General features: G+C 47.9%; 3 protein-coding genes, 1 long non-coding RNA gene and 1 gene segment (V, D, J or C); 4 read left to right on the top strand and 1 right to left on the bottom strand.

The window, feature by feature from the left end:
• Positions 1-27,481, top strand: part of LOC128312485 (immunoglobulin lambda-1 light chain-like) — a 442,895-nt gene that overhangs the window by 154,666 nt on the left and 260,748 nt on the right. The gene's annotated exons all lie outside the window — the stretch shown is intronic.
• LOC106988621 (immunoglobulin lambda-1 light chain-like) overlaps positions 1-27,481 on the top strand; it is a 505,411-nt gene that overhangs the window by 230,611 nt on the left and 247,319 nt on the right. The gene's annotated exons all lie outside the window — the stretch shown is intronic.
• LOC106988734 (immunoglobulin lambda variable 5-39-like) overlaps positions 1-27,481 on the top strand; it is a 603,934-nt gene that overhangs the window by 343,243 nt on the left and 233,210 nt on the right.
• LOC113595120 (uncharacterized) overlaps positions 1-27,481 on the bottom strand; it is a 251,930-nt gene that overhangs the window by 4,957 nt on the left and 219,492 nt on the right. Inside the window, exon 11 of one of the 3 annotated variants that reach the window (XR_008291857.1) lies at positions 936-21,323. This is a non-coding gene — a long non-coding RNA (uncharacterized LOC113595120). Of the gene's footprint in view, positions 1-935; positions 21,324-27,481 lie in introns of those variants that run through there. The other 2 variants (XR_008291856.1, XR_003415578.2) reach the window with 2 other exon arrangements.
• The window catches only part of LOC106988627 (immunoglobulin lambda-1 light chain-like), a 308,524-nt gene continuing 284,075 nt past the window's right edge, over positions 3,033-27,481 (top strand). For both annotated transcript variants that reach the window (XM_053206512.1, XM_053206514.1), the window contains exons 1-2: positions 3,033-3,163; positions 3,279-3,583. In XM_053206512.1, the coding sequence (XP_053062487.1) occupies positions 3,118-3,163; positions 3,279-3,583 (351 nt within the window). In that variant the 5' untranslated portion in view covers positions 3,033-3,117. The remainder of the gene's footprint in view (positions 3,164-3,278; positions 3,584-27,481) is intronic.

Raw genomic sequence — 27,481 nt, 5'->3', positions numbered from 1 at the left:
TATAGGACCTTTCCCCAAATGTGATAACAATTACAGGACTTGTAAATGATTACACCTGATATCTCTAGAGCCACAGTTTAGCTCTCAATTCCCTACATACAACTTTGTGTTAAAAAAACTCACACATCTCTTCATGGGTGGAACTAGAGTCCGAGATTTCCCAGACAGGACTCCCCTCTGACAGGAGGTGCTTAGAGCTAGACCCTCAGGCTGAGGCTCCTTTGAGCCCTGTTCAACTCCTCCTCACCTGCTGAGAACACAAAATCTTTTCCAGGGTTCCTAGAACCTCCTCAGTTTCTCCCCTCTTGAGTTTTATGTCAGACATTTAAAAACTCCAAAATGTTTTCTCTTTGTCCCATTTCTCTCTTGCATGTCTACTGCCAGGATTGGCTTCAATTTTTATTCCACATTCCTCTTGCTCTGAATAGAGACCTGCCTCCCAGGTAGTGATCCATTGACAAGGGTCCCTGGGGAAGCTAGTGGTCCTGAGCTGGGAGTGTGTCAGGTGACAGATTCTACCCTAGATGGAGCATCAGGAACTTATCCATGGAGCATAGAGTGCATTACACAGACATCAGGGGTGGTGGGTGGGGAGCAAATTCCATTTTGGAAGGAGAGGGAGAAAGGGTGGAAGGGAGGTGAAGCCGATTCCCTAGTCTCCTCCTTATTCTTGGTTTTGGGCTGTCTCAGCTAAGCCACCAGGGGGCAGCAAGAGCCTAGATTTGGGGACTGCAATGACATCCCCCCACCAAACCCCATCCCCAAAGTCCTGCTGAGGTTTCTCCAGGCCTCAGCTTCTTTCTCCCCTTTCCTCCTAAGGGGGAAAACTCTTAAGTCCCTTCTCTGCACAATACAGTAAACACCCCTAAAACTTAGTCCCAGACCCAATCTCAGGCCACTGCAGAGGCTGGGGACAGAGAGGTGTGAGCACCCACCCTAAGGAGAGGTGGAAAGGGAATGCCATGTTCCCAGCCAGGTTTTGGTTTCTGGAAAAGGGGCTACTAGAGCTCAGTTCGACTGGAAGCCTTTGCTCATCCTCTTCATTCAGAGCAGGGATGAAAAAGTCTTCAGCCTTCTGTGCAGCCAGAATTGTGTTTTCCGGGAAGGGGTAACGTGGGAAAGAGCAGGTCCTCTGCCCCTCCCTTCCTCCAAGCCATGGGTGACTGCAGAGAGAAACCAAGAGAGTAAAAGCACAACACCAAGTGTGGCATTTGCCAGGGTGACATATAACAAAACTACAGTTCTATTTTGTGGCCTTCTCCTCAGACCTGGCTGGGAATATTTTTTTGTAACTTGCCTGAATGCAGCTGGAAACTCTTTGGGCAAATACCTTAGCTCAACTTCCCCACTTAGTTCATTCCACGAATAGGATTACTAACTGGGCTGTTGGGGCACATTTCTGTGTCCTCAGAAAGATCCAGACATGTGAGGTATAAAGATATGGGCATTTCAGGCAGAGGAGTAGCCTGTGTAAAGGTGCTGAGGTAGAGGGACTATGGCCAATGAAAAACGGAAAGAAATCTAGTGGGCTGGGCAATGGTTGACTGGAGACTCAGAGCAGGGAGATGCATGGGAAGCTGTGGGGACAGCAGATAGATCACATCATGACGGAAAGCCTTGTGAAGAGGGTGAGTGTTTTCTAAATGAAAAGAGAATTGAGGTGAGGATTTTCCATAGTTTATACATGAGTTTTAGTCAGTTTTGCTTAGAGTTTTTACCCCAAACTGATTCTTTTCTAGAAAGCACTACTAGACTAAGCAACTCTCTGTCTATGGAAGAAACTTTACCTCAGGAAGGTGGATATCTTGGAAGTGGGGCTTTCTCAATGTGCACAAAGAGGACATTAGGAAGAAAGTCCCATATTCCCTGTGACACTAAAACGTGCCCTGAGGAGAGATCCCTGGAGCTGGGCCCTCAGGCCAAACCTGACCCCATTCCCTTTTCCCACGTCCTCAAACAGTAGAATTCACCTTCTGCTTTCCACTAGGTGGCTTTCAATCCTACAGAGCTTTCTCTTCTTTAGACAGTATTTTTTTTCCCCTACATTTTGAGAAGCCAATCTATCTTTACCTGTTCTCATTTTTCTCACTCAGCCTTTCTACTGGGGTTTGTTTCTTTAACATATAATGTTGACTCCTCCCTGAGCCCAGAGATGCCTCACAAGCAAACTCCTAAGCCAAAGCTGTGGTGGGACATGCTGAATAGTCGTGAGGTGAGCGGTGGGCCACCTGGTGTGGCAGATGGCACATTCCATTCTGGAGAAAGTTCCTGGACCAAAGGAAATGTGCTACCAGGGAATAGAAAGGATCAGGGGGTGTGGTACTGAGTTGGGTGGGGGAGGGAAGACCACAGTGGGAGGAGAGGAGGGATTTTCAGCTGCCTTCCCTTCCCTGGTGCCTGCAATGCACCTTCGGGGGGCAGCGAGGGCCTGGATTTAGAGAAGGGATTTTCTGTGACTTAAGCTGTCCATATGAAATGTAAAGAGTTCCTTCCCACTGAGCCCCTCTGAGGCCTCAAAGTGTTGTCCTCCCCAATATCATCTTCTCAAAGTGCTGAAAAACAACCCAGGTTTCAGCCACAGCCTCAGTCTCAAACCACCACAGAGACATAGGATGGAGTGATGCATGAGGACCCATCCTGAGGGCATAAAAAGGTGGTGAGGGGGAATCATGGCCCCCAACTCCACCTTTAGGCCCAGGAAACGGAGCAGTTGGATCTCATTCAGCCGGCTTGTCATCCTGGCCCCACAGCTGAGTCACACATCTGGAGGAGAAGCCCTGGGATTCCTTACTTAGGAACCACCGGATTCTCATCACAGGAAATGTAAGGATATCTATGGGTTGGATCTATTTCCAGGGCACTGTCATGAGCTCAGTATGACCTGACTGATAATATGTTAAAGATTTTTAAGTCCTGAGTAAGCTCTGCTGCCCAGGGATGCAAAAGTATCTAGAATAAAGAGCCAGGTCAGAGGGTTGAGGAGAGGCAGGTGCAGGAAGCACATTTGCATGGAGGCCCCTCCCTCCTCTGAACAAGGGGAAGGGGATAAGAGAGGTCTTGGGGAGCCAGGCCCAGGGTTGGGGTCTCAGAAGGCAGTGCTGTTGGGGCATCTGCACCATGGCCTGGGCTCTGGTCTTCCTCAGTCTCCTCACTCAGGACACAGGTGCGGCCTTCAAGGAGGAGTCCACAGGGACATCTGGACTGATCTTTGTCTGCTCTTCAGACTCACTTGGGCCCCCAGCACTGAACTCACTAGAATATGTTCTTTCTCTTTTCAGGGTCCTGGGCCCAGTCTGCCCTGAATCAGCCTCCCTCAGTGTCGGGGGATCTGGGACGCACAGTCACCATCTCCTGTGCTGGCAGCAGCAATGACATTGGGAGATATAATTACGTCTCCTGGTACCAACAGCTCGAAGGCACATCCCCCAAACTCCTGATTTATAGAGTAAATTCCCGGCCTTCAGGGATCCCTGATCGCTTCTCTGGCTCCAAGTCTGGCAACACGGCCTCCTTGACCATCTCTGGGCTCCAGGCTGAAGATGAGGCTGATTATTACTGTTGCTCATATGCTAGTAGTAATACTCTCCACAGTGGTTCAAGTTTATGGGGAAGTGAGACCAAAACCTTCTCTGTACTCACAGGCTCCTCCTTGCTCTGAAGATGCTTCCAACCCTGTGCAGAGGGGACTTCATGCAGCATGGTCTTGAGAATTCAGGTCTCTGTTCCTCTTCCTTCTCAAGATAAAGTAAAATGAAACACATTCTGCCAAATTGTCTGGGAAATGACAGAGCCTATTTGCTTCTTTGATATGGTCCTAGAAAGTGATTCTTTCCAACTCTGCAATGGCGGGAACTAAGGACCAGGAAGTGCCTGTGCAGTGCACTTCCTGCAATTCCCAGGGAATCCTCACTTTAAATGGGTCCATCTCACACACCAGTGCAGCCTGGCTTGAATTCAGTTTTCCAGAATTGATGTTGTCTTATTAAATCCAGTTTCCAACTTTCTCTTTTTTGGTTTATTGGGCAGGGGGTGCGGTAAGGGTTTTTTTCAGTTATATTTAGGTAGCATACAACTCACAAGTTTAAAACAATGGCTCTTAGTATATTCTCCAAATTGAGAAGACATCACTGCTATCACATTTCTATTGTCCTAAAAAGAAACACTGTAACTATTGGCATTCATCTTCCATTTCCCACCAATTTGCTCAGCCTCTGGTAATCAATGATCTACACTCTGTCCCCATAGCATCCCCAGTTTGAACATTTCATATAAATGGAATTGCACAATAGGACATCTTTTGGGAATGACTTTTTTCACTCGGAATGATGTTTTCAAGGTGCATCCATGTTGTAGCATGTACTAGTATTTAGTTACTTTTACTACCAAAATATATCCCATTGTATGGATAACTCACATTTAAGGATTGAAATATAAGACATTTTTCAGTTGTTTCTACCTTGCCCTAGCCAACATGAGCCTCCTTGGTGAGCCATTCTTCAGCATGTCAGTGACTGAAGTACCTGAGAAAAGATCTAAGACATAGCTGAGGGAATGAAGATAAAGGGAAGGGTTTTCTTCCCCAATGTCCCTTCATCTTTAACTCCACATCCAAGGAATCTGAACAGGAGAGAATATGATTTGAGACTCTGTGACAGGTAGAATCTTCCCTCCCCTGAAATCAATGAGCCCCTGTCCTGGCAGCAGCCCTGCATGTGGACTGTCTGCCCCCAGGGTAGGCTCTTTCCAAAATGGCTCCTTTGTTCCACAAGGAAGAGTTATCTAGTATGCATGTCCCCATGTCACAGAGGTCCCCAAAACATCTGATTTCCATGGGTTATAAACCCAATTTCTGGGTGAAATGCCAATGATAAAAATTGCAAAACAACACATATACAAAAATGATGGCCAAGAATTCTTCATGCATTGAATGAACCTGAGCATGGTCTCCAGAACCCTGGTCAGGACCAAGTCTCTTCCCGGTTGAGCAGAACTTTCCATGTTAAGCACTGGAAGTGCCACATCCTGGCAATGACCTCATTCATGGGCAAATGGGGATGGATGTTCAGTTTAGCATAGATCCTAATCTCTCTCTCCCATAATGTTCTTCTATGAATTATTTTCAAAATCTGTTTCAGTACCTTCTCTCTTTCCCTGATAAATGATCAGTACCTTCATACTTAAGTCATCTAGACTGGAAGAGCAACACACCTTGATTACTAGCAGTGGGTTAAAGTACTCTGCAATGTGGCATGTGCTAATAGAGGCACAGAATAACTTCCTGAATCACAGCTTCATGTTTGTGTAAGGCGATCAGAGGCTGTGCTTGACTTTAGGGTATGTGTCCTCATGTGGAAATTCTGTAGGAATTAGGCCTCTCCGAAGGGGCCATTGTCTTGTGAGTTTCTAAAGCAACTGTTATGAGAAATTCTTCCTGACTCAAATAGCATCAGTGTCCTTTTTATAAAGTATCTGCTAATGCATAGGAAGGCAGGTGTGACCATTGCCTCTACTAGCGTGCCTCCTTTTTTTTTTTTATTACATTTTTAAATTTATTTTTGAGAGAGACAGAGCACAAGTGGGGGAGGGGCAGAGAGAGAGGGAGACACAGAATCCAAAGCAGGCTCCAGGCTCTGAGCTGTCAGCACAGAGCCCGACGCAGGGCTCGAACTTACAAACCGTGAGGTCATGACCTGAGCTGAAGTCGGTCGCTCAACCGACTGAGCCACCCAGGCGCCCCTAGTGTGTCTCCTTTTAAGGTGAGACCACCATTTCCTCTGGAGAAGGTAGTTATTATGTTTAGAGTAGGAACCATTACCAAGAAATATAGAAGCTAGATGTTGAGTGAACAGGATTGCTTCCAATATGAAATTTCTAGAGCTACAAAGCCCTTTGTGTCTTGTGTATATGAGTCTCGAGGTATAGGAAAAGCCTCTAGTGTTGTCTCTAGGGTTCAATATTTTTATAAAAAGATGAGAAAATTGTTACTTTTAATAGAGTCAATGTGAAATAACCAGGTTTTTCTATAATCAGAGTATCTACTAGTGTTTTTCTGGTCAATGCAAATAGGGAATCAGCACCTTAGGGCAAGAACATTCATGAGTCCATAGAATACCTGAGTTAAGTGCCACTCATTTTACATTGCATCTGTTCTGGTAATTTTATCTTTCTTTTTCCACTCACTTTCTATAGTTATGGAACTATCTTGTTTCATTAAACCTGAATGATAAGGATTTAGGGATTGATATTTGTGTATTTTTGGTTTATTTGCTTTAGCTTTATTGGTCATTAATCATATTATGTTCAAATGGTCATTGGAGATACTCTTGCCACTTATTTGAATATTATGCCTTATTGTGTGGTCAAAAGAACCCAGAATAATTAAAAAATATAGTGTTTCCTGCACCATGGGGACCTGAGTTTGCTCTTTGTACTAATAGAGCATGGGGCAGAAGAAAAGGTGGCTCCGACTGTTCCCAGGAAACCTTTCTAGTGATCTCAGGAGGCAAGGACCCAATCTATAAGACCACTCACTCAACCCCAGAACTAAATGATGGATTTATGAGAATGTCATTAACAGGTTACCATTTTATTACTATATGAGGAATAGACATTATTATCTAGATTCATTCTGGAGTAATATAGTACATACATGCTGAAAACACACATGAACAATCATTTCAAATAAAACAGCTAGCTATCACTTCCTCCTACTACACATTCTCTTTCCCTCAATCCCATATCCACCAGTTATTTCTTTCTATCTCTGGCCAGGGCATCACTTTTCTTGTGTTCTTTAAATGTCCTTCATAGGGTATGAACAAGGACACTAAAATAGTTTCATAAGAACATTCACACTCTATAGAAATATGTCCATTTTCTGAGTGGGCATTTCCATTACCATTCTGGCAAAGAGTAGTCAGCCCTGATTAGAGTCTTTGCCCTAAACCCATCTCTTTAGGAAACACACAAGGTCAAAAATCCTTTTGTGGATGAAGAGGCTGTATTTCAAGATGACACACAGCTCCGAGGGGAGATCTTCTCAATATGCACTAAGGGGCAGGATGAAGAATGTCCAAGTCCCTGTGATCAATAGAAATACTCTCTGTTGAATTGTCTGGGGACAGTCACAGCTTCCTCTTTGCCTGTATGTTACAGCTCCAGAAGGTAGCTCTTTCCAACTTCTCCACAAAGAACAGAGGCACAAGGAAATGCCTACTCAGTGCAATTTCCATAACTGTCAGGAGAATCCTCACTTTAAATGCCTCCATCCCATCTCCCACACCAGTGCAGACAAGCTTATACTTAGGTCATGTAAATTGTCATTGACTTATTCTCTACTCCACCATGCTATAATCAAAATGGCCCTCCTTGCAGGGTTATTCTTGTGTTGAAGCAAAAGCATCTGAAAAAACATCAGATGATATTGCCTAGGGAATGATGACCAAAATACATTATTTTTCTGTCTAGAGTTCCTCATCCTTGACCCCATATCCAAGAGATTTCATCCAGGAATATGACACACATTGAGCTCAGTTAGATGTCTGAACCCCCTCTGCTCAGATGCCTGAACCCCTATCCTAGAAACCACCCAGCATGTTTCTGTCCCCTCATTAGAATGGGTGCTTTCCAAAATGGCTCCTCTGTTGCACAAGGGATATTTTGTGGGTCATTCCATACATCCTCTGGAATTCTAAAGGATATCTGATGTCCTTAGCTGTCCCCTCAAATGTTAGCTAGATTTCCATTTATACTGAATTGGTATGTACACATCACATTAAGTGTCTGTTCAAGAATTTGTTGGACTCCTAATTGAAACAGGGCTTGAGTTCAAGAGACATGATAGGGTACCACCTTCACTTTACCAGTTTTAGCATGGCAACCCATGTCTGGCATACCTGACTGTTGTTCACTGTGTTTAAAAGCTCAGTCTTTGTCATACATTAATGTACTTAATTTTTTTTTCACAATCCCTTTCGCATACGGCCTTTATGATGTCAAGGTATGTTCCATCAACTTCGACGAGGATTTTATCAAGAACAGATGGTGTATTTTGTCAAATATTTTTTCTGCACCTATTGAGAGGATCATATGGTTCTTACCCTTCCATTTATTAAGGTGGTGTCTCATGTTGATTGATTTGTGAATATTGAACCATTTCTGGAACCTACGAATAAATCTCACTTGATCGTGGTGAATAATTTTTTTAATGTACTGTTTGATTTGGTTTGCTAGTATCTTCTTGAGAAATTTTGTAGCCATGTTAATCAGGGATATTGGCCTGTAATTCCCCTTTTTAGTGGGGTCTTTCTCTGGTTTTGGAATCAATGTAATGCTGGCCTTGTAGAAAGAGTATCAAGTTCTCCTTCCATTTCTATTTTCTGGAACAGTTTGAGAAAAATATGTATTAACTCTTCTTTAAATGTCTGGAAGAATTCCCCTGGGAAGCTTTCTGGCCCTGGACTTTTGTTTGTTGGGAGATTTTGATTACTGATTAAATTTCTTTGCTGGATATAGGTCTGTTCTAATTATCTACTTCTTCCTGTTTTTGTAGTTTGCATGTTTCTAGGAAATTGTCCATTTCTCCATATTGCTCAGTTTGTTGGCATATAATTTTTCATAATGTTCTCTTAATAATTGTTTGTACTTATGTGGTATTGGTTGTGATCTCTCCTCTTTCATTTGTGATTTTATTTAGTTGAGTCATTTCTCTTTTCTTTTTGGTAAGTGTGGCTAGAGGCCTCTCAGTTTTATTAATTCTTTCAAAGAACCAGCTCTTAGTTTCATTGATCTACTCTACTTTTTTTGTTAGCTTGTTTCTAGATCATATTTTTCTGCTCTAATATTTATTATTTTTCTTCGCTGGCTTTAGGCTTCATTTGTTGTTCATTTTTCTAGCTCCTTAAGGTGTAAGGTTACTTTGTGTATTTGCAACTCTTCTTGCTTCCTGAGGAAGACCTGTATTGCAATATACTTCCCTCTTAGGACTGCCTTTGCTCCATCCCAAAGGTTTTGGACTGTTGTGTTTTCATTTTCATTTGCTTCCATGTATTTTTTTTTAATTTATTCTTTTAATTTCCTATTTAACCCATTCATTCTTCAGTCAGGTGTTCTTTTTTTTTTTTAATTTTTTTTTAACATTTATTTATTTTTGAGACAGAGAGAGACAGAGCATGAATGGGGGAGGGGCAGAGAGAGAGGGAGACACAGAACTGGAAGCAGGCCCCAGGCTCTGAGCCATCAGCCCAGAGCCCGACGCGGGGCTCGAACTCACGGACCGCGAGATCGTGACCTGAGCTGAAATCGGAGGCTTAACCGACTGAGCCACCCAGGCGCCCCAGTCAGGTGTTCTTTTAATCTCCATGTCTGCTCACTTTTGGCCCCACCATCACGACAACGGAGGCTTTGTTTTTATTGCTGTTGACAACAGACCTCAGATGGCTGCTGCAGCTCCAGCTATCACAACCAAGTACAGGGAGAGAACACTGCATAATTCTACTCTGTTTCTTCCCTCACAAGAGTAAAAGTCCCCTAAAAGATCCCCACCCAAATGATACATTCAAGGGGCCAATTCTTGGCCACAGGGCCAATCTTGACGTCTCAAGAGAGACTTGACAATAGCAATAGTGTGGTTTCTAAATGAATATGGAAGACGAGATACAAGTAGGAGAGGTTGGAGACTGTCTCCGGTACCAACAAAGCAAGACTTCCACTCTGCTGCAGCAGTCCAAAGATGGAAACTCTGACCCAGGGCCCGTGTCCTGTTCACACTGATTTCCCAGGATGCAATGTGTCCCAGACTAAGCGGATCTGAATTAGTGTTTGTTGGACGAGTGTTTTCCTCTGTCTTGGGAGCAGTAGCCATCATCACACTATTGGCGACACCAGCAGCCAGTGCCAGTTAGAGGCAGTCCCTGGCTTCTGTGTAGCTTTGTGTCACGCCTCAGAACCACTCCCACGGCCACCCACCTCCCCAGAGACAGGAGCAGTGATACCGCAGATGGGCCCTGCCTCCTCCTCCTCCTCACATGAGCCTCTTCCTACTTGCATGGATAACCTGACCTCCTCCTGCCTGGTCTTGAGGCTGACAGAGGCCCCGCAGAGAAGAGGAATTCCTTCCCTGGGGTCAGCAGTCCACGGATCAGGAAATCAGGATCTGAGCACTGGGTTCTGAATCTCCCCCCGGAAAAAGGATTTCACTGGGCCTCGGGCGGTCAAGTGGAGCGGCCACCAGGGGGCAGCAGAGATCACCCGGCAAAGCCCCCTGCACATGGGGAGGGTCTGGGCAACAGGGCATATGCAGGGAGGGTTAGTCATGAGACTTGACTGAAAAGTGTAGGTTGTCTATGGCATCACCTTTGACTCTGGTGTAAGCTACTGGTTCAGTGTCTCTCAGATCTGTCTCCTGTACAATGTGCTCCTGTCTCTAGCACAGATCCAGCAATTCCTGCCTCTCCAGCCCGGCCCACAGCTGCTTAACTCAGCCACTGTCCAACCTTGTTCAAGGTGGGTCTGCCTCTGGCATTGAGAGCCCCCTAGGCATACTGAGGCACAGCATCGATGGCCTACCCCAGGAGCTCTCCCTCAGGATACAGTCCTACAGAACTTCAATAGCTCGTTGAAACTCCATGTGCACTTGACAAGGGAGGAATTTCTTCAAGTTCTGAAGTTCCTCAACCTAGACCTGGGGTAGCACACTGCGTTGACCTAAGTTCCCCCAGTCACCTAGAGAGTAAACATTCTGTAGTGGGTTCATAAAAGACAGACAGAGGTGCCTGGATAGCTCAGTCGGTTGACCACCCAACTCTTGATTTTGGCTCAGGTCAGAATCTCACAATTCACGAGGCCAAGCCCTGCCTGCATCAGCTTCATGTTTGTAGGTTGAGCCTGCTTGGGATTCTGTCTCTCTGTTATCTCTCTCTCTCTCCCCCTCTCTCTGCACCTCCCCTGCTGATGTGTGCTCTCTCTCCCTCTTTCTCTCTCTCAATAAATAAGAAAATCTAGAATAAAAAAGACAGAAACAAAATGTAGACAGATTCCATCCTTGAACTCTGCTGTGTTGACACCCACTCAGGAGCCAGGCAAGGACAGGGAGAGGGATGGAGTGTGGGCCCCAGACTATGGGATCACAGGGTGAAGCATATCCTTTGGGCTGAGGGTGGGTGTGCAGGGGCTGCCCCTCCCATCTCTGTGTCCCTTGGGGCTGAGCCCATTTCTGAAGCCACGAGGCTCCTCAGCAGCATCCCCTGAGCCCTGGCTGATTTGCATGAACAGCAGGTGTCTCCAGCAAGGGGATAAGTCAGGCCTGGGAGGAACCCTGCCCAGCCTCGGGACCTCAGGGAACAGAATCGAGGCACCTCCACCATGGCCTGGATCCCTCTCCTCCTCGGCCTCCTCGCTCACTGCACAGGTGCTGTGCCCAGGCTCACACCCACCCCAGGCCCAGGGTTCCGGGACAAGCCTGGTCCTGACTCTGAGCTCAGCAGGGGAGTCTCAGTGGGGACAGGATGCTCAAGACCCTGCTGTGGGATGGGGGGCTGGTGGGGTGATAGCCCCCCACTGTGCTCACTGATCTGTGTGAGCCCTGAAGGGCTGCACCTGCCCAGGGAAAGGAGAGGGGGATGGTTCTCACTTGTTCAAAGGCTCCATCCACTAGGCGGGCCCATGGGCCCCAGGGACTAAGATGACAGCAGAGTGGACACTGGGGCCTAGAGAATCACTGGAGCTTAAGCCAGGCAGGTGGGAGTGTTCAGGGGATGACACCCCAGGCTGGAAACCCACCTCTCACCTTCTCTCTTGCAGGCTCCGTGGCCTCCTATGTGCTGACTCAGCCCCCGTCAGTGTCAGTCAACCTGGGAAAGACGGCCAGGATCACGTGTGGAGGAAACAACATTGGAAGTAAATATGCTTACTGGTACCAGCAGAAGCCAGGCCGGGCCCCGGTGATGATTATCTATGATGATAGCAAAAGGTCCTCAAGGACCCCTGACCGATTCTCAGGCACCAACTCGGGGAACACGGCCACCCTGACCATCAGCGGGGCCCAGGCCGAGGACGAGGCCAACTATTACTGTCAGGTGTGGGGTGGCAATAGTGATGCTCACAGTGATACAGGCAGATGGGGAAGTGAGACACAAACTCTTTCCCCATCTGTGTCACACTCTCCTCCATCCCCTGGAGGCTTGGGGACAAAGCAGAGTGGGTCTGGTCAAAGTTCCTGGAGCTGAGGTCCCCAGGTTGCCCCCTCCCTCACAGCCCTCTAGGACAGGGATGGTCACAGAACATATGTATAGCTGACAACACTAGGCTTCCCTGGTTCTCTGGGCCTGGGACTGAACTGAGGTCACAGCATAGGGGGAGAAAAGACACAAGAGACTTTTGTCCAGTGGTCATCATCTCTGCATTTCCATGGGGTGGTCGTGGGCTACTGCTCATGCAACTGACCAAAATTAGAGCCCCAAATTTCCCAGCTCACCTGAGGTCTTGAAGCCCTGATGCCATGAGTGCACCTAACTCTACCTGAGTGGAGCAGACGGGTGCAGTAGACACTGGGGCATTACCCACATCCCCCCTTCTGGGCTCACGTCCCCACCCATTGCTGCCTGGAGCCCCTGACAGCTCATAGGGGTGATCCTCCCTGGGAAGTGCTCTTGGTTCAGAAACTGACTCCTTAGGATATGGCCCTTCTCAGAGAGGTTCAAATGATCTCTTGAAGCCTAGATCCAAGGCCCTGCCTCAGTTCCAATGTCCTAAAGGGTCCCCATTTTAGAGCTCCCTGCAGGAATGAGGCCTCATCTGATGTTCCACACCATGTGGGTCGCTCTTCTACTCCCCAGTCTGGCTTCACTTCTTCCAATTTCTTACACATGCACTTCTTCATCTCAGAGTCTCCTTCCAGGAACCCAATCCAGGATGGCTGGCATCCCAGACACGGTCCTGAGAGACCTGAGGAGGCCACTATATACACACAAAGTTGGGCTTTCTTCTACAAAACCCAGTATGCATGTCCAGTCTCCAGACAGATAGGATTGTTTCTTGTATTTTTAACAATGAGAAACATTTTAAACAATGAGAAAAGATGCACACACTAGATGCTCTGGGTTTTAACAGACAGTAAGAGAGCCACATCCATCCTGCGGGTGAATGGGGGACATTGGGGCGGTTGCCTCCTTCTACAAAGTGACCAGAAGATACACAACCATGGGAGTGAGACACAAAATGGGTGCTGCCTCACTTCCACCCCCCAAATCATGCACAGGAATCTCTCTTTATACCCACCCTAACCAGAAATATAGACAGAAAACATTTCTGTGAAATACAGTTCAGCCTGACACTTAATACGCCACCACAGTCAACCCCTGTCCACATGAAATCCACCCAGATGCACGCAAACCAAGTCTGTAGATGTAGGGAATATCAGTAACCATGGTCCACCTGATATGATGAAACTATCCCATGACAACCACATATATGCTCACCCTGCCCCCTAAACAGGATAGGAAATACACTTTTGTCTGCTAGGGATATTTATTTTTGTCCTAGACGATTTGCTATCCTATAACTTCAATATTGAGATATAAAGTTACATACTGTTCACACATTTGATGTTAGATGATAATGAGACGACACAGAGAAGAAAATGAACACATACGATTACTGTATATCCAAACACATTCCTACAACGTAAGGAAGAAACACTTGTTCCTTTTATCCTGTTCATTTCTACAGCTACCCTGTGGTTAGAGTGGTGTCTATAACTACCTTCGTCACCACGCACTCGATATCCCTCTTTCCACAGCAAACATCCCAGCCAGTTAGCACAACTAAGCCTTCATTCAAGAAAGTTAGTCGATCGTCAGACCTGCTGAATTGGGTTGTGGTGCGTTGATGACTATAATGCAGACCCAGGGAATATTAGGGGATCTTCTGAATCCATACACACTCCTTCTTGCCCCAGTTGTGCACTAGAAATGCAACTCCCCATGATAATCACCGTGAATTACCACAGGAAGTGCCCCCCACATTTCCTGATGATTCACCCCAGGAGGTGCCTAAAGCAGACAAGGCACACTGCCTGCCTCCAGAGCTGTGCAGACCATATTCCCAGAGATATCACCCCACCCACAGCACACACTCCATGTGGCTGGTGAAAAGAGTCTAATCTTAAATCATTCCTTCCACATCACTACAGGGACTAGCCCTTGAATCGAACTTGCTTGACCAGGTCAGGACAGTTAAGCCCCATGTTCCAGGTGGCCAGAAAGGACCTGGGGAGACCAGGAGAGGAAGTGACATTTTCCATGGTGGCCTAGACCCCTAGACTGCGATGCTCAGTGAGCACACAGTCCCCTGAGGAGGGGGGGGTCTCCGCAAGATGCAGCTGCAGCAGGTCGGGGTGGGGTCCGGGCATCTGCATGCGGAACAGCTCCCAGGGCCCTGTGGTGCTGATCCTCCCAGGACCACACTCTGCGTGGCTTCACGCCTCCTCCCCTGCTCCCAGCACAGGTGAGAGGCCCACAGGGAGGCACAGTGTGAGGCACAGATACCCTGCTGTCTCCCATCCAGGGCCTGTGGAGATGGGGCCCTGCCCTCACCCCTGTCCACGTTGCTACCCTGGTTAGGGCTGGGATGAGTCCATACTGACCCAGCCTCCCTTTCTTTCTCCAGGCCCCTCTCCTCTCCTCTCTTACAGACTCTGTGTCTCTCCTGACATGAAGTGGACTCCCCCTGTGTCACAGGCCCTGGTCAGGTACAGGATCCCCAGCTCTGAAGATAAGTTAATGCGTGAACATGCATCTTGGTACCAGCAAAATTCAAACCAGGTCCATGAGCTGGATATACGTGCAGATACGAGCGGTTCCAAATGTGATTCTGAGGATGGAACTTAGGGACACGCCCCCCCCAAGGGCCCCCCGGAGGGCCCGACAAGACTGATCATTTCTGTACTACATAATGTGGCAGTGGGAGTGCTTGGCAGTGACTCAGATGACACAGAAGAATGGTGAACAAACACTCCTCCAAGGCCTGCCTGGCTCTCACTCTCACCTGCCCTCTGATCAGGTGTCCTCCCTGGTCCTGGCCCAGCCCCTTGCAACATGAGAGATTCTAGCAGGTTCTTTGGCCTCCTGTCTGTGTTTATCCTACTGAACAGTGGTGAAGGAGAGGGGGCTATTTTGACTATGAGGACTGTAGTCAGGTTTTTTAGTAGATAATAAAGGTTTAGGATGTCACTATACAACACATGGGCCCCAGATGTAATCACGTGTCACTCAAGAGGGGGGACAGCTGTCTCAGTATGTCCTGTGGGCACTCCTCTTGTCCTGGGTACAGGCAGCCTGGATGGGCCCCGTGTGCTGTGTCACCCCTGGTTCCTGGATGAGACGTCCCCACATCGTGAAGAGCTACCTGAGGCTTCATGAAGAGAGGACCAGGACCCTCCTGCCCCTGGCTCTGCCTCAAGTTTTACAGAAACTGGGGAAAGTGCAGACACTACCTTGTGTCCCACCTGGGGACTTTCACCTGGCACCATTGAACTCCCGCTGTCCCAAATCCCATTACATGCACCAAGCAGGTCTGACCCTTAGCTGAGGTCAGACCCACCATGGACTCACACCTCTCACCCCACCCCATGCTGACCCCGTGTAGGGCCTCATCTGAATTTGGGCCTCTGCTGTCGCTATGAGGGGCAGAACTTTTCCAAGAACTAAAATACATTAGTATCATGAAGTGAATTTCTCTCCTTGATTCTTTGACTTCTGGTTTTGAAACTGATTTTTAGAGCAATTGCATTAGGTCAAAAGAACAGATGAGGAATTTATTAAGAAGGAAAAGAAAACGCTTTCACTATTTCCACCTCTGGCTTTTGGTGGAGTGATACGTTCATGGGAGTGGGGAGACACAGGAAAGAACATCATTTTCTCCTCAAAAAAGTATGGAAAGTACCATTGGAATATTTCATCTGAAATTTACTGATTGACATAATGAACTAGAAAGACAATCTTTGGTTGGATTTCCAGAGATTTTTCAGGTTAAAGGATCATGAGAAGGTCACTCCGGAGAATGATAATTGGGAGATTCTCACTTTAGCCTTTCTCATCAACATAACAATGAATGGGCTGGCACCTCCTTGGTCCCAGGTGGCCCTGTGGCCAATTGCAGCAACACCCCCCCACAAGCAACTGCACTTGAGAGGAAGAAGCTATCTCCTTTAGGACCTGGAAAGTTCTGGCTTAGGTCGTCCCTCATCCCCTCTCAGCCTGGGCGGCCTTCCTCACCTGGTGCAGGTAACTGTTGCTGCCTTGCACCTGCCAGCCTCTGCTCTTCTCTCTACCTCTCCAGGGACTGGGGACCCATGCCCTCTCCCAGCCTCCCTTCCCTCTCAGATGCACCCCCCTTCATGCTCCTGCTCAGCTCAGCTAGCAGTGGGCTGTTGGAGAAAGCAGTGATAGGTAATCTACCTACGTGGGACCTCAGACAGGGCACCAGGACCAGAGGCACATGTAGCACCCTAGTCTACCTGAGGCTTTAGGAAGGCTTTAGACCTCTATGTGTCCAAAAACTGCCAGGAGAAACTGACTTAGTACCTGGAAATGGCCTCTTACCACACCTGACCACATGCCTCTGTACCCAGAATGCTCACCTCAGGAGAAACTCAACACTGGCCCTGAACTCAGGTGGAATCCCAGGTCCCTCTGGTTGTCCTGTTCTTTGAGATTCTCTAGCCACCATGCCTGCTGCTCCTCTATTGCACCCACTGGAATATTCCCCCACGCATCTCACCTCTTGTTACTTCCCCTCCCCCGACCCCTGCAGCTCCAGAGTTCCCTCTTCAATACAGACTGTGTCTTATTCGTACAGAATTCCCACGATGGAATATGTGCCAGATCAATTTGGGTCTAAATAAGTATCTGCTGGGTGGATACTCTTCTGTCTCTGTCTTTGGGGCATTAGTATCCAGTCACCATCCCTCCAAACACATCAGCCCTGCATCCACAGTTGGCACCAATAGGAGCCATCTCCTGAGTCCTTGACCCCATCTCCAAGATGCAGTACCACCTGCATGACCTCCCACCAGCCAGAGACAGGTGCAGGGGTGCATCATTGACACCTGTGCTCTCCTCCTCTAAATGAGCCTGTTCATGTTTTCATGGGTACTCTGGGCCCCTCATGCCAGAATATGAGGCAGGCAGGAGCCATGCATAGAAAGGTCATTCCTCACCGGGGCAAGAGTCCATGGAGCAGGAATTAGCACCTGAGCTGTAGGTTCTGAATCTACACTTTACAAGGGAGGTCCCTGCACCTCCAGCAGCAAGAGTGGAGTGGCCACCAGGGGGCAGCAGAGATCGCCTGCCAAAACCATCTGCAGATGGGGAGGGTCTGGGCATCAGGGCTTCTAATAGTCAGTGGGGGGTAGTAACCAGGACCTGGGACTTTCAGTCACTTGTCATTTGCTTACAGTGTCATCCTTCACTTTCAGGTACAAATTTCAGGGTATATGTGTGACGGACTCTGCTCATGGACACACTGCTTATTTCTCTAATATGGGTCCAAGCACTTTGTCTCCCACCAGCAAGAACTTAGCGAACCCTCACGAGATTGAAGTTCTGTCACTGTCCACAAACACCTGTTCTCCCTGTGATCACAGTTCCCCCCTCCATCCTCTGTGCTGATAGCCCGTGCCAGACACAAATGTCAGGCCCAGACTATGATACCAGAGATTGAGTCAGATTCCCCTGAACTGGGGATGAGCCTGCGTAAGACCCCCCTCCTCTCTGTGTCCCCTGGGGCTGAGCTCTTCTCTGAAACCACAAAGATCCTCAGTAGCAGCCCCTGAGGTGGCTGATGCATAACCTCCAGGTCTCCCCAGGAAGGGATAAGAGGCCAGGAGAGAATCCTACCCGGCCTTGGGCCTCAGGAGCAGATTCGGGAGACCTCCACCATGTTCTAGACACCTTTCCTCCTCAGCCTCCTTGGCCACTGCACAGGTGCTGCACCCAGCTTACACCCACCCCAACTCAGGGCCATGGACAAGCATGGCCCAGACTCAGAGCTCAGCATGGGCTGCCTGTGGGGCAGGATGCTCATGACCCTGATGCAGGATGAGGAGCTGTAGGGGTAAAATCCTCTCACTGTGCTCACTGGCTCCGTGTGAGCCCAGACAGACTGCCTCTATGCAGAGAAAGACTTGTTTTTCAATTTGTTCAAAAGCCACATCAACCGGCCAGGCCCACTGGATTCTGGGAACGAGATTGAAGAGAGAGGGCAAACCTGGGGTTTGCAGAGAATCCCTGGAGCTCAGGCTAGGTAGGTGGGGGGCTCCTGGGGATTGGGCCAGATCTGGAAGCCCACCTCTCCTTTTCTGTCTCACAGGCTCCATGGCCCCTACAAGCTGACTCAACCCCCTCGCTGTCAGTGACTATGAAGGAGACGGCCAGGATCACACGTGGGGGAAAACACATGGGAAGTACATATGTCCACTGGCACCAGCAGAAGCCAAGCTAGACACCCCTGGAAATTATCTATCATTACAGCAACCTGCCCTCAGGGATCCCTGACCAATTTTCAAGTTCCAACTCAAGGACCAGGCCATCCTGACCATAAGCCAGGCCCAGGCCCAGGGCAAAGCTCACTGCCATTCTGCCACCTACCATGGCAGTGGGAGCAGTTTTCAGTGACTCACAGTGACACAGACAGGTGAAGGGGGACCCAAACCTGCTCCCCCAGCCTGGCTCACACAGCTCCCCCTGGTCACACCCAGCGGGACAGAGCCTTCCACACAGACTGGCCCTGCTCTCACTCCCCCAGCGATGGAGCCAGTCCTCAGTCCTGTCTGGGCTCTGTCTTCTCCATGGCAACCTGAACAGGCACGAGCACCTGCCCATCAGCAGGTGCTCATTCCCAAAAGATCACCCGAAAACCACTTCATCCTGCACACCAAGTCCGTTAGTGCTCAGGAGAAAACCCCCAGGCAGAGTCTCAGGAACGTCTCAGGCAGGTGAGGGGAGTGTGTGCAGGGTTTCAGGATGTGCACATGAGGGGCGTGAGGCAGGTCTTTCAAGGAAGGAGCAGCCTGACGTGGGTCACTTCTGTGACATAACAGCATAGGACTGGTGGACCCTCTCAAGGGGGTAGTCATCAAACCAGTCTGATCAGTACACTTTTATTTAATAAGCTGTCTGTTTACCCAGATGAGAATGTTTGCCCAGGGGAGCAAACTGTTTAGCTCCTAATGCATTTTCTAGTGCCTGAGTGATTATTTACATCCTTACCCTTCTGGGCAAGGATTTCTAGATCTAATAGACACCCTGCCACAGGTGGTCTCAGTCTTCAGATCCAAACATGAAGGACAAAATGAAAATGAAGAAGTTCATTGAACACCAAAGGGAAGACACAGACCTCTCCGTGGGCAGGGACGGGAGATGTAGTGTCTGAGGACCAGACCTACAGGACCTCCTGCCCATGTGGGGGTCACCCCGAGAGCGTGGAGGGATAGGTTGCAGATGGAGGGAGCCCAGAGAACAGGTGCCCATGCTGGACCGAGCTCCAGGGAGAGACAGAGCCTGGCCCGCCCCTGGTCCAGCACCTCCACCAGCATGTTCAGACTTCTCCCTCCCTCTCTTAGGCAGCCCCTCTCTCTCCCTGATCTTTTCTGCCCCTCAATTCCATGTTTCTCCTTTTTCTGCCCACCTTGCACCATGGCTATCCCCACTGCATACCCCAGGACACTCCCTCGGCCCCATGCCCAGGCCCTGCAGAGGAGGCCAGGCCAGGAACACTGTCAAAAGCTTCAGCATCCAACTGTGTAGAACATTCCTGCAGAACCCAGCCTTTCTCTGTGACTTTCATTTCTACCAATACTAACAGCCTCAGGACCTTGATGGACCCTCTGACGTCAGCTGAGAAAGCAAACCCTAGAGACATGGGCCAGAAGAAGAACCATGTGACAGACATTGAACTGTCATAGGAGACTCTTCCCAGAATAAAGGATTTATTGCCCCCCTAGGCAGAGCTGCATCTGTCTGTAATGACATTGGGCACAACAGAGAGGGAGAGAGGCTTGAATGAATATTGACCCAGTGATGTCACAGGGCAGACCTTTGGCAGCACCCTCTATGGAGGCCCTAAAATAGTGACGGTCACCTGGAAAATTGTTTGTGGCAGTGATTGTGGGAATGTGGGGTAGGAACCCTATTTTCTGTTTTTATGGGTCCTGATTCAGTCAAAACCTCCATTGGCATGGTTAGAGGGCTAATGAGGGCTGGTCCTTTTCCACCTGAGCAGGCTCTGCCCTTGAAGGATAAGAGGGTCTGGGACAGCCATGCCCTGTTGTGGGGCCTCAGGAGGCAGAGCTCTCGGGCATCTCCTCCATGGCCTGGATCCCTCTCCTGCTCCCCCTTCTTACTCTCTGCACACGTGCTGCCCTAGATCCTGCCTGCATGACCATTTCATTATGGTTACTGCACCCACATTGTCATTGGTGATAAAATGGAACTACATGACTACACCCAAACAGGAATTCCATCAAGCATGTTTTGGGCACCCAGTCAGAGTCTAGAACTCCTGGAACACACTCATACACAGAGAACTCTACGTACACACGCAGCAGATACACATAGCTATGTATGTACACACATGTTCATCAGTATATTCTAAATGCATATGAAGATAAGATACAGGTAGAAGGGGCTGGAGACTCTGCTGTGCCACCAGAGCCACTGTGACCACTCTCCTGCTCCAACCACAAGAAGGAACCTCTGAGAAAGATCTGTGTCTTGTTCACAATCATCTCCCAGGATGATTGTGTCAGACCAAAGTGGGTCTTGATAAATGTTTTCTGGGTGAGAGTTCTCCTGTCTCTGTCTTTGGAATGGTCCTATTTTGATGCATCAGCAGCCAGCACCAGTAAGGGCTGTTGCTGCGTCCTGTGTCCCTACTGCTAAGCCCAAGAACCACACCCATGACCACCCCTGTCCCCAGAGATATGAGCAGTGATACTTCAGATGGGCCTTACCTTGTCTTCCTCAGATGAGCCTGTTCTTGTTTTCATGGATAATCTGATCTCCTCCTGCCTGGTCTTGAGGCTGACAGGGCATCGGAGAAAAGAGCAATTCCTCCTCTGGAGCCAGCAGTCAAGGGATCAGAGAATCAGGTTCTGAGCTGTGGGTTCTTCATCACCTGGACAAAGGAGTTCCCCGAGCCTCCCAGAGTCAGTGTGGAGTGGCCACCAGGGGACAGCAGAGATCACCTGGCAAAGCACCTGGAGATGGGGTGAGCCTGGCATCAGGGCTTCTATCACGCAGGAAGGGTTGGCCATCCGGATGTGAGACCTGAGGGAAAAGGTGTAGGTTTCTACAGGATCTCCTCTGACGCTGATATAAAATTTTGCATCCATGTCTCTTAGAACTGTGTCGTGTAGATTTGCCTCTCTCTCTAACACAGGTCAGTACTTCCCGCCTCTCCACTCACCTCATTTCTGCTCAACTCAGTCACTGTCACACCTTGCCCAAGGACTGGATCTGTCCTCGACACCGACTGCACCTTGTGGATACTGAGGCTATGACCTGTCTCAGAAGCTCCCCCGTTCCCCCCCACCCCATGGACAGACACTTACAGCACCTCAATGACGCCTTAAAATTCCATGTGCACTTGCCAAGGGAAGAATTTTATTTAGGTTCTGGTGTTCCCCAACAGAGATATGGCTCCGCAACCCCACTGACTTAAACCTCCTATAGTGTCTGTAGAGTAAACATGTTATCATGGGTTCAGAAAATACAGACAAATTCCACTTCTGAGCTCAGCCAGGACAGGTCAGCCCAGGAGTGAGGTCAGGACATGGAGGGGAATGGAGTTGTGCACCCCAGACTATGCGATCAGAGGGTGAAGCAGAATCCCCGGACTGAGGGTAGGTCTGCAGGGCTGTCCCTCCCCTCTCTGGCCTCTCTCAAACCACAGAGTTCCCGCCTGTGAGCAGCCCCCTCACCCTGGCTGATTTGCATGTCCACCATGTCTCTCTAGCAAGGGGATAAAAGAGGCCTGGGAAAAGTCCTGCCAGCCTCGAAGCCTGCGACTTAAGGAACAGAATCATTTCACCTCCACCATGGCCTGGAGTCCTCTTTTCCTCGGCCTCCTCGTTCACTGCACAGGTGCTGTCCACAGGCTCACATTCACTGCGGCCCCAGGGATCTGGGGCAATCCAGGACCTGACTCTGAGCTAAGCAAGGGGCTGCCTGTTGTGGGAAAAATGATCATGACCTTGCTGCAGGATGAGGGACTAGGGGTGGGGGAGAGTGACAGTCCCTCAAGTGTCCACTGGCTCTGTGACCCTGAGGCACTGCACCTGCCTGGAGAAGTTAGATGATGTTCAAAGGCTCCATCCACCAGCCAGGCCCATGAGCATCAGGGGCTGAGATGATGGGACTTGGGAAACTGGAAACCCAGAGACTCCCTGAGCTCAGGCCAGGCAGGTGGGGTTCTCCTGGGGATGAGACCCAGCACCGGAAAACCACCTTTCTTTTCTCTCTTGCACGTTCCATGGCCTCCTATGTGCTGACTCAGCAACCCCCTCAGTGTCCGTGACTCTGTCACAGACAGCCAGGATCACCTGTGGGGGAAACAACTTTGGAGGTAGAAGTGTTCAATGGTACCAGCAGAAGCCAGGCCAAGCCCCCATGCTGATTATCTATTATGATAGCAAGTGGCCCTCAGGGATCCCTGACCAATTTTCTGGCTCCAACTCTGGGAACACAGTCACCCTGGCCATCAGTGAGGCCCAGGCTGAGGACAAGGGTGACTATTACTGTCAGGTGTGGGACACTGATAGTGCTCACAGTGACACAGACGGGGAGTGAGACATAAACCCCTTCCCCATCTGTGTCACACGCTCCTGCAGCCCCAGGAGGCCTGTGCACAAAGCTATGAGTGGGTCTGGCCCAGGTCTCCAGATCTGAAGTCCCCACTCTACTCTCCAGGTAGCATGGGAGAAGGTAGACCAGCAGAGAATACGCACACAGTTATTATGAATATATTTCATTGGTTTCTGTGGATGTGTATGTGACTCAACCAGTTAGAAGAACATATAGAAGCCATTTTTCAAAGACCAAAACTTTACAACTTCCCTAACAGAAACAACATGATCTGACATAGAAAAAAAAAAAAAACAAAACAAAACCAAAAAACAAAAAACACTGGATGAGGTTAGCAACAGATTAGATGCTGAAAATGAGATCAGTGAACTTGACGTCATAGCAGTAGAAAGCATTCAAAATGAAATACAGAGGGGAAAAGCTACAAAAAGTCAATAAAATTTTAGCATGTGTAAAACAACTTCCCACAGCCTTAAGTTTGTGTGACTTGGAAATTGTAGAAAAGAAGTTAGAGACCAGCTGGTGCCTTGAAAACACATCTGAAGAATCATAGCAAAAATGGCTTCAAATTTGGTGAAATTCATGCACTAATACATACAAGAAACTCAGCAAAGCTCAGGCATGGGAACACGAGAGACAGCACAGCACACATTGTGATGAAACTGCTGCAAACCAGTGATGCAGACACTCTTGCAGCCAGAGAGGAGATGTGTTCCCTACAGAGGAACCAGCTTCATGGTGGGAGCACATTTCTCATTACAGCTGTGTAAGCAAGAGAACAGGGAGAAATGTCTTCATAATCCTCATAGAAAATACCTGTCAACTTTGGTTTTTACCCAGGAAAAATCTCATTGAAATGGGAAGACAAACAACCTTTCTCAGACTGCAAACATCACAGAACTGGTCACCTGCAGGCTCTCACACAAGCAACAGTAAAAGACACCACTTGGACAGCAGGAAAGGGTGACAGAAGGAAATGAGCAGCTACACAAAGATATAAAAAATGTCAGAAATTATAACTACATGATAAATACACTACAAATGTTATTGGTTAATGTCTATAAAAGCCAAATGCTTAAAGAAAACAAAAGCAAAAACAACGGCTGTACAAACAAAACCTATGACAATGAGAAGCAAAAATAATTAGGGAGATGAGACCATGTTAGGACTTCCTTATCCTGTATGTGAGTGATGTCATGTCACTGGGATGTACTTTGATAAGGCAGCAGGTGAGGACTGTGAACCCTAAAGAGACCACTAAAATAAAACCATTTTAACAACAAAGAGTTAGAGCTAATAAGGTGAATTACTTAGTTTGTCTGGAGAATACAGATCCAATAAAGAATGTGTGTCATGTATGTGTATGGGTATATTTATCTGTGATGCACAGAGACAGTGGGAGAGAGAGACAATGACATTGACACATGGCTCACGCATCCATAGGGTGGTTTGTCTGGAAGCTGCAGGAAGGACAGAAGTGGATTTAAGTCAGGACGATGTTGCAGACTTTAACCCAAATCTAGTCTGAATGACAGAAATGCTAAGAGGACACAGAGAAGAAAATTAAGGGACCCAAATCAAACTACTAGAGATGAAACCTACAAGGTCTCAGATTACAAACATAAGGATCGAGTCTAAAGTGAGCAGAGCAGCACTGAGTGTAGGAAAGTACAGCAACGCACACACATGTGATTGTGTCCCCAGGGAGTGAAGGTGGGGAGGTGGAAAAGAATATTGATGTTTGTGGCCACAAATGTTCTAAATGTCATGAAAATTCAAACCTACAGACTCCAAAATCTTGAGAAACTCCAAGCACAACACTTATCAATACCAAATTGTTTAAGGCAGAAAAAAAAAAGAGATAGTTTTAAAAGCAACCAGAGAGGAAAGACACTTGGTCAGGGAACAATGATATGGATTCTGACAGATTCCTCATTAGCCAGAACAGCATGTGAAAGGACAGTGGATTAACATATTTAAAACACTGAAAAAACTAGGGGTGCCTGGGTGGCTCAGTCGGTTAAGTATGTGACTCTGGATTTTGGCCCAGGTTATGATCTCATGGTTCTTGAAATCCAGGGTGTGTCGGGCTCTGTGCTACTAGGCGGAGCCTGCTTGGGATTCGTTCACCCTCTCTCTGCCCCTCCCCTGTTCATTCTTTCTCTCTCTCTGTCTCTCAAATAAATAAATAAACATTAAAAGAAAATTTTAAAAAATACTGAAAAAACAAACAAACAAAACACCTCAATCTTTTTTCAGGGATAATATCCTTCAATAATTAAAGTGAAATAAAATAGTTTTTCAGATGTACCAAACTGACTGAATTGATCATCAAGTGATGCATAATACAAGCAATGATAATGAACTTCCCTCAGGTAGGAGGAAGTGATTCAAGAGAGAATTGGAATCTACAAAATGACTGTAAGAATCAGAAGGGCTAACTCAGGGATAAAATGACCAATTGTTTGGATTACTTAACTCTGAGGAGCTCCTGGGTGGCTCAGTTGGTTGAGTGTCCAACCTCACTCAGGTCGTGATCTCATGGTTGACAAGTTCCAGCTGTGCTGACAGCTCAGAGCCAGGAGCCTGCTTCTGATCCCATGTCTTCCTCTCTCTGGGCCCCTCCCAGCTCACATTCTGTCTCTCTCTCTCTCTCTCTCAAAAATATATAAAAACATTTTTCAAAAATTTAAATCTGTTTGAAAAATAAATCATTGTATCAAGCAAATCTAATAACCGAATTCACACTGTAGCTAACACTGATGTGATGACACTCATACGGCAACGCTGAGGAGAGCGAGCTGGAAGTGTGATCTAAGGTTCTGATCCTCTCTGTCACATGGTATAATATTGCCTGAAAGCAGACTGTGACAGGTCACAGATACTAAGGCAGCAAGGAGTTACGGCTAATAATCCAAAACAGACAAATGGAATAGATCATAAAAAATGTTCCATTACGTGGGCGCTTGGGTGGCTCAGTTGGTTAAACTCCATCTTCAGCTCCGGTCATGATCTTGTGGTTCATGAGTTCAAGCCCCATGTCAGGTTCTGTGCTGACAGATAGAGCCTGGAGCCTGCTTTGGATTCTGTGTCTCCCTCTCTCTCTCTCTGCCCTTCCCCTGCTGGCACTCTGTCTGTCTCTCTTTCTCTCTCAAAAATGAACAAACATTAAAAGAATTAAAAATGTTCCATTACTCAAAAACAAGAGCTAAAAGGAAAAATGCAACAAAGAAATGATGGGACACTCAGAAAATAAATAGCAAGATGTGATCTACTAAACTATATTACTACTCTCATTCAGAATGTAGTCTAAATACCACAAATAAAAGATAGATATTTTCAAATTGAGTTGAACAGCAACATCCAAGAAAGAATAAAAAACCTATAGTAAATAAATTCATACTAAGCACAAGTTCAGGACAATATTCCCACTTGATTCTGTTGCACAATTCAGGATATAAAAAATTCTCAGAACAGACAGACAATCAACCTTACAAATGGTTAGGATGGAATATTTCATGGTCTACACACACAAAAATGTAAACAAATTATTGGAATGTATGTGTCGTGAGAACAGTTACAGAAACACCCTCACTTCTTCCCAAGGCTTTAAGTTGTTTCAGACACAGAGTGATGAGAGCTCCCCTATGGAGCCAAGAGGTGAGCACAGCTCCTCATGAGCCAGATCCATGAAGCCCGCCCAGAAGCACAGAGATTCTCTCCACTAGCCAGAGAAGGAGCATTTTCACAGGCACCATTGAGGGCATGGGGGAGGCTTGGGGAGGCCAGGCTCAACAGTGGGCTCAGGAGACAGAACTCTGGGGTCCTCACCATGGCCTGGACCCTCTCCTCCTTGGCCTCCTGGCTCACTGCACAGGTGCTGCACCCAGGCTCAGACCCACTACAGCCCCAGGGATCTGCAGCAATTCAGGCCCTGACTCTGAGCTCAGCACGGGGCTGGTTGTAGGGGAAAGGATGGTTATGACCCCGCTGCAGGATGAGAGACTGGATGGGCGTAATCCCACTAAATGCTCACTGGTTCTGTGTGTCCCTGAGACACTGTACCTGCCCAGAGAAAAAGAATATGGTCCCTTTGTTCAAAGGCTCCATCCACCAGCCAGGGCCATGAGCATCAGGGGCTGAAATAATAGGATGGTGGAAACAGGGTCCAGAGAATCCCTGGAACTCAGGCCAGGTAGGTGGGTGTATCTTTGGGAGATACCCAGAGCACAAGGTAAGTTACATACCTCTAATTTACTCTTTTGCAGGTTCTGTGGCTTCCTATGATCTGACTCAGTCACCTTCAGTGTCTGTGACCCTGGCACAAATGGCCAGAATCACTTGTGGGGGAAATAACATTGGAAGGAAAGATGTTCAATGGTACCAGCACAAGATGGGCCAGGCACCCCTGCAGATTATCTTTGGTGATAGAAATTGGCCCTCAGGGATCCATGACCAATTCTCTGGCTCCAACTTGGGCAATACAGCCTTGCTGACCATCAGCAAGGGGCCCATTCTGAGGATGTGGGTGACTATTACTGTCAGGTGGAGGACACTGTCATGTTCACAGTAACTCTGGCAGTTGGGAAAGTTAGATACAAACCTCTTCTTCATCTGTGTCA

The sequence above is a fragment of the Acinonyx jubatus genome, chromosome D3 (genome assembly GCF_027475565.1).
Source record: "Acinonyx jubatus isolate Ajub_Pintada_27869175 chromosome D3, VMU_Ajub_asm_v1.0, whole genome shotgun sequence".
Taxonomy (NCBI): Eukaryota; Metazoa; Chordata; class Mammalia; order Carnivora; family Felidae; genus Acinonyx; species Acinonyx jubatus.
The sequence above is the reverse complement of the archived record's forward strand: the minus strand, read 5'-3'. Positions and strand labels throughout refer to the sequence as shown.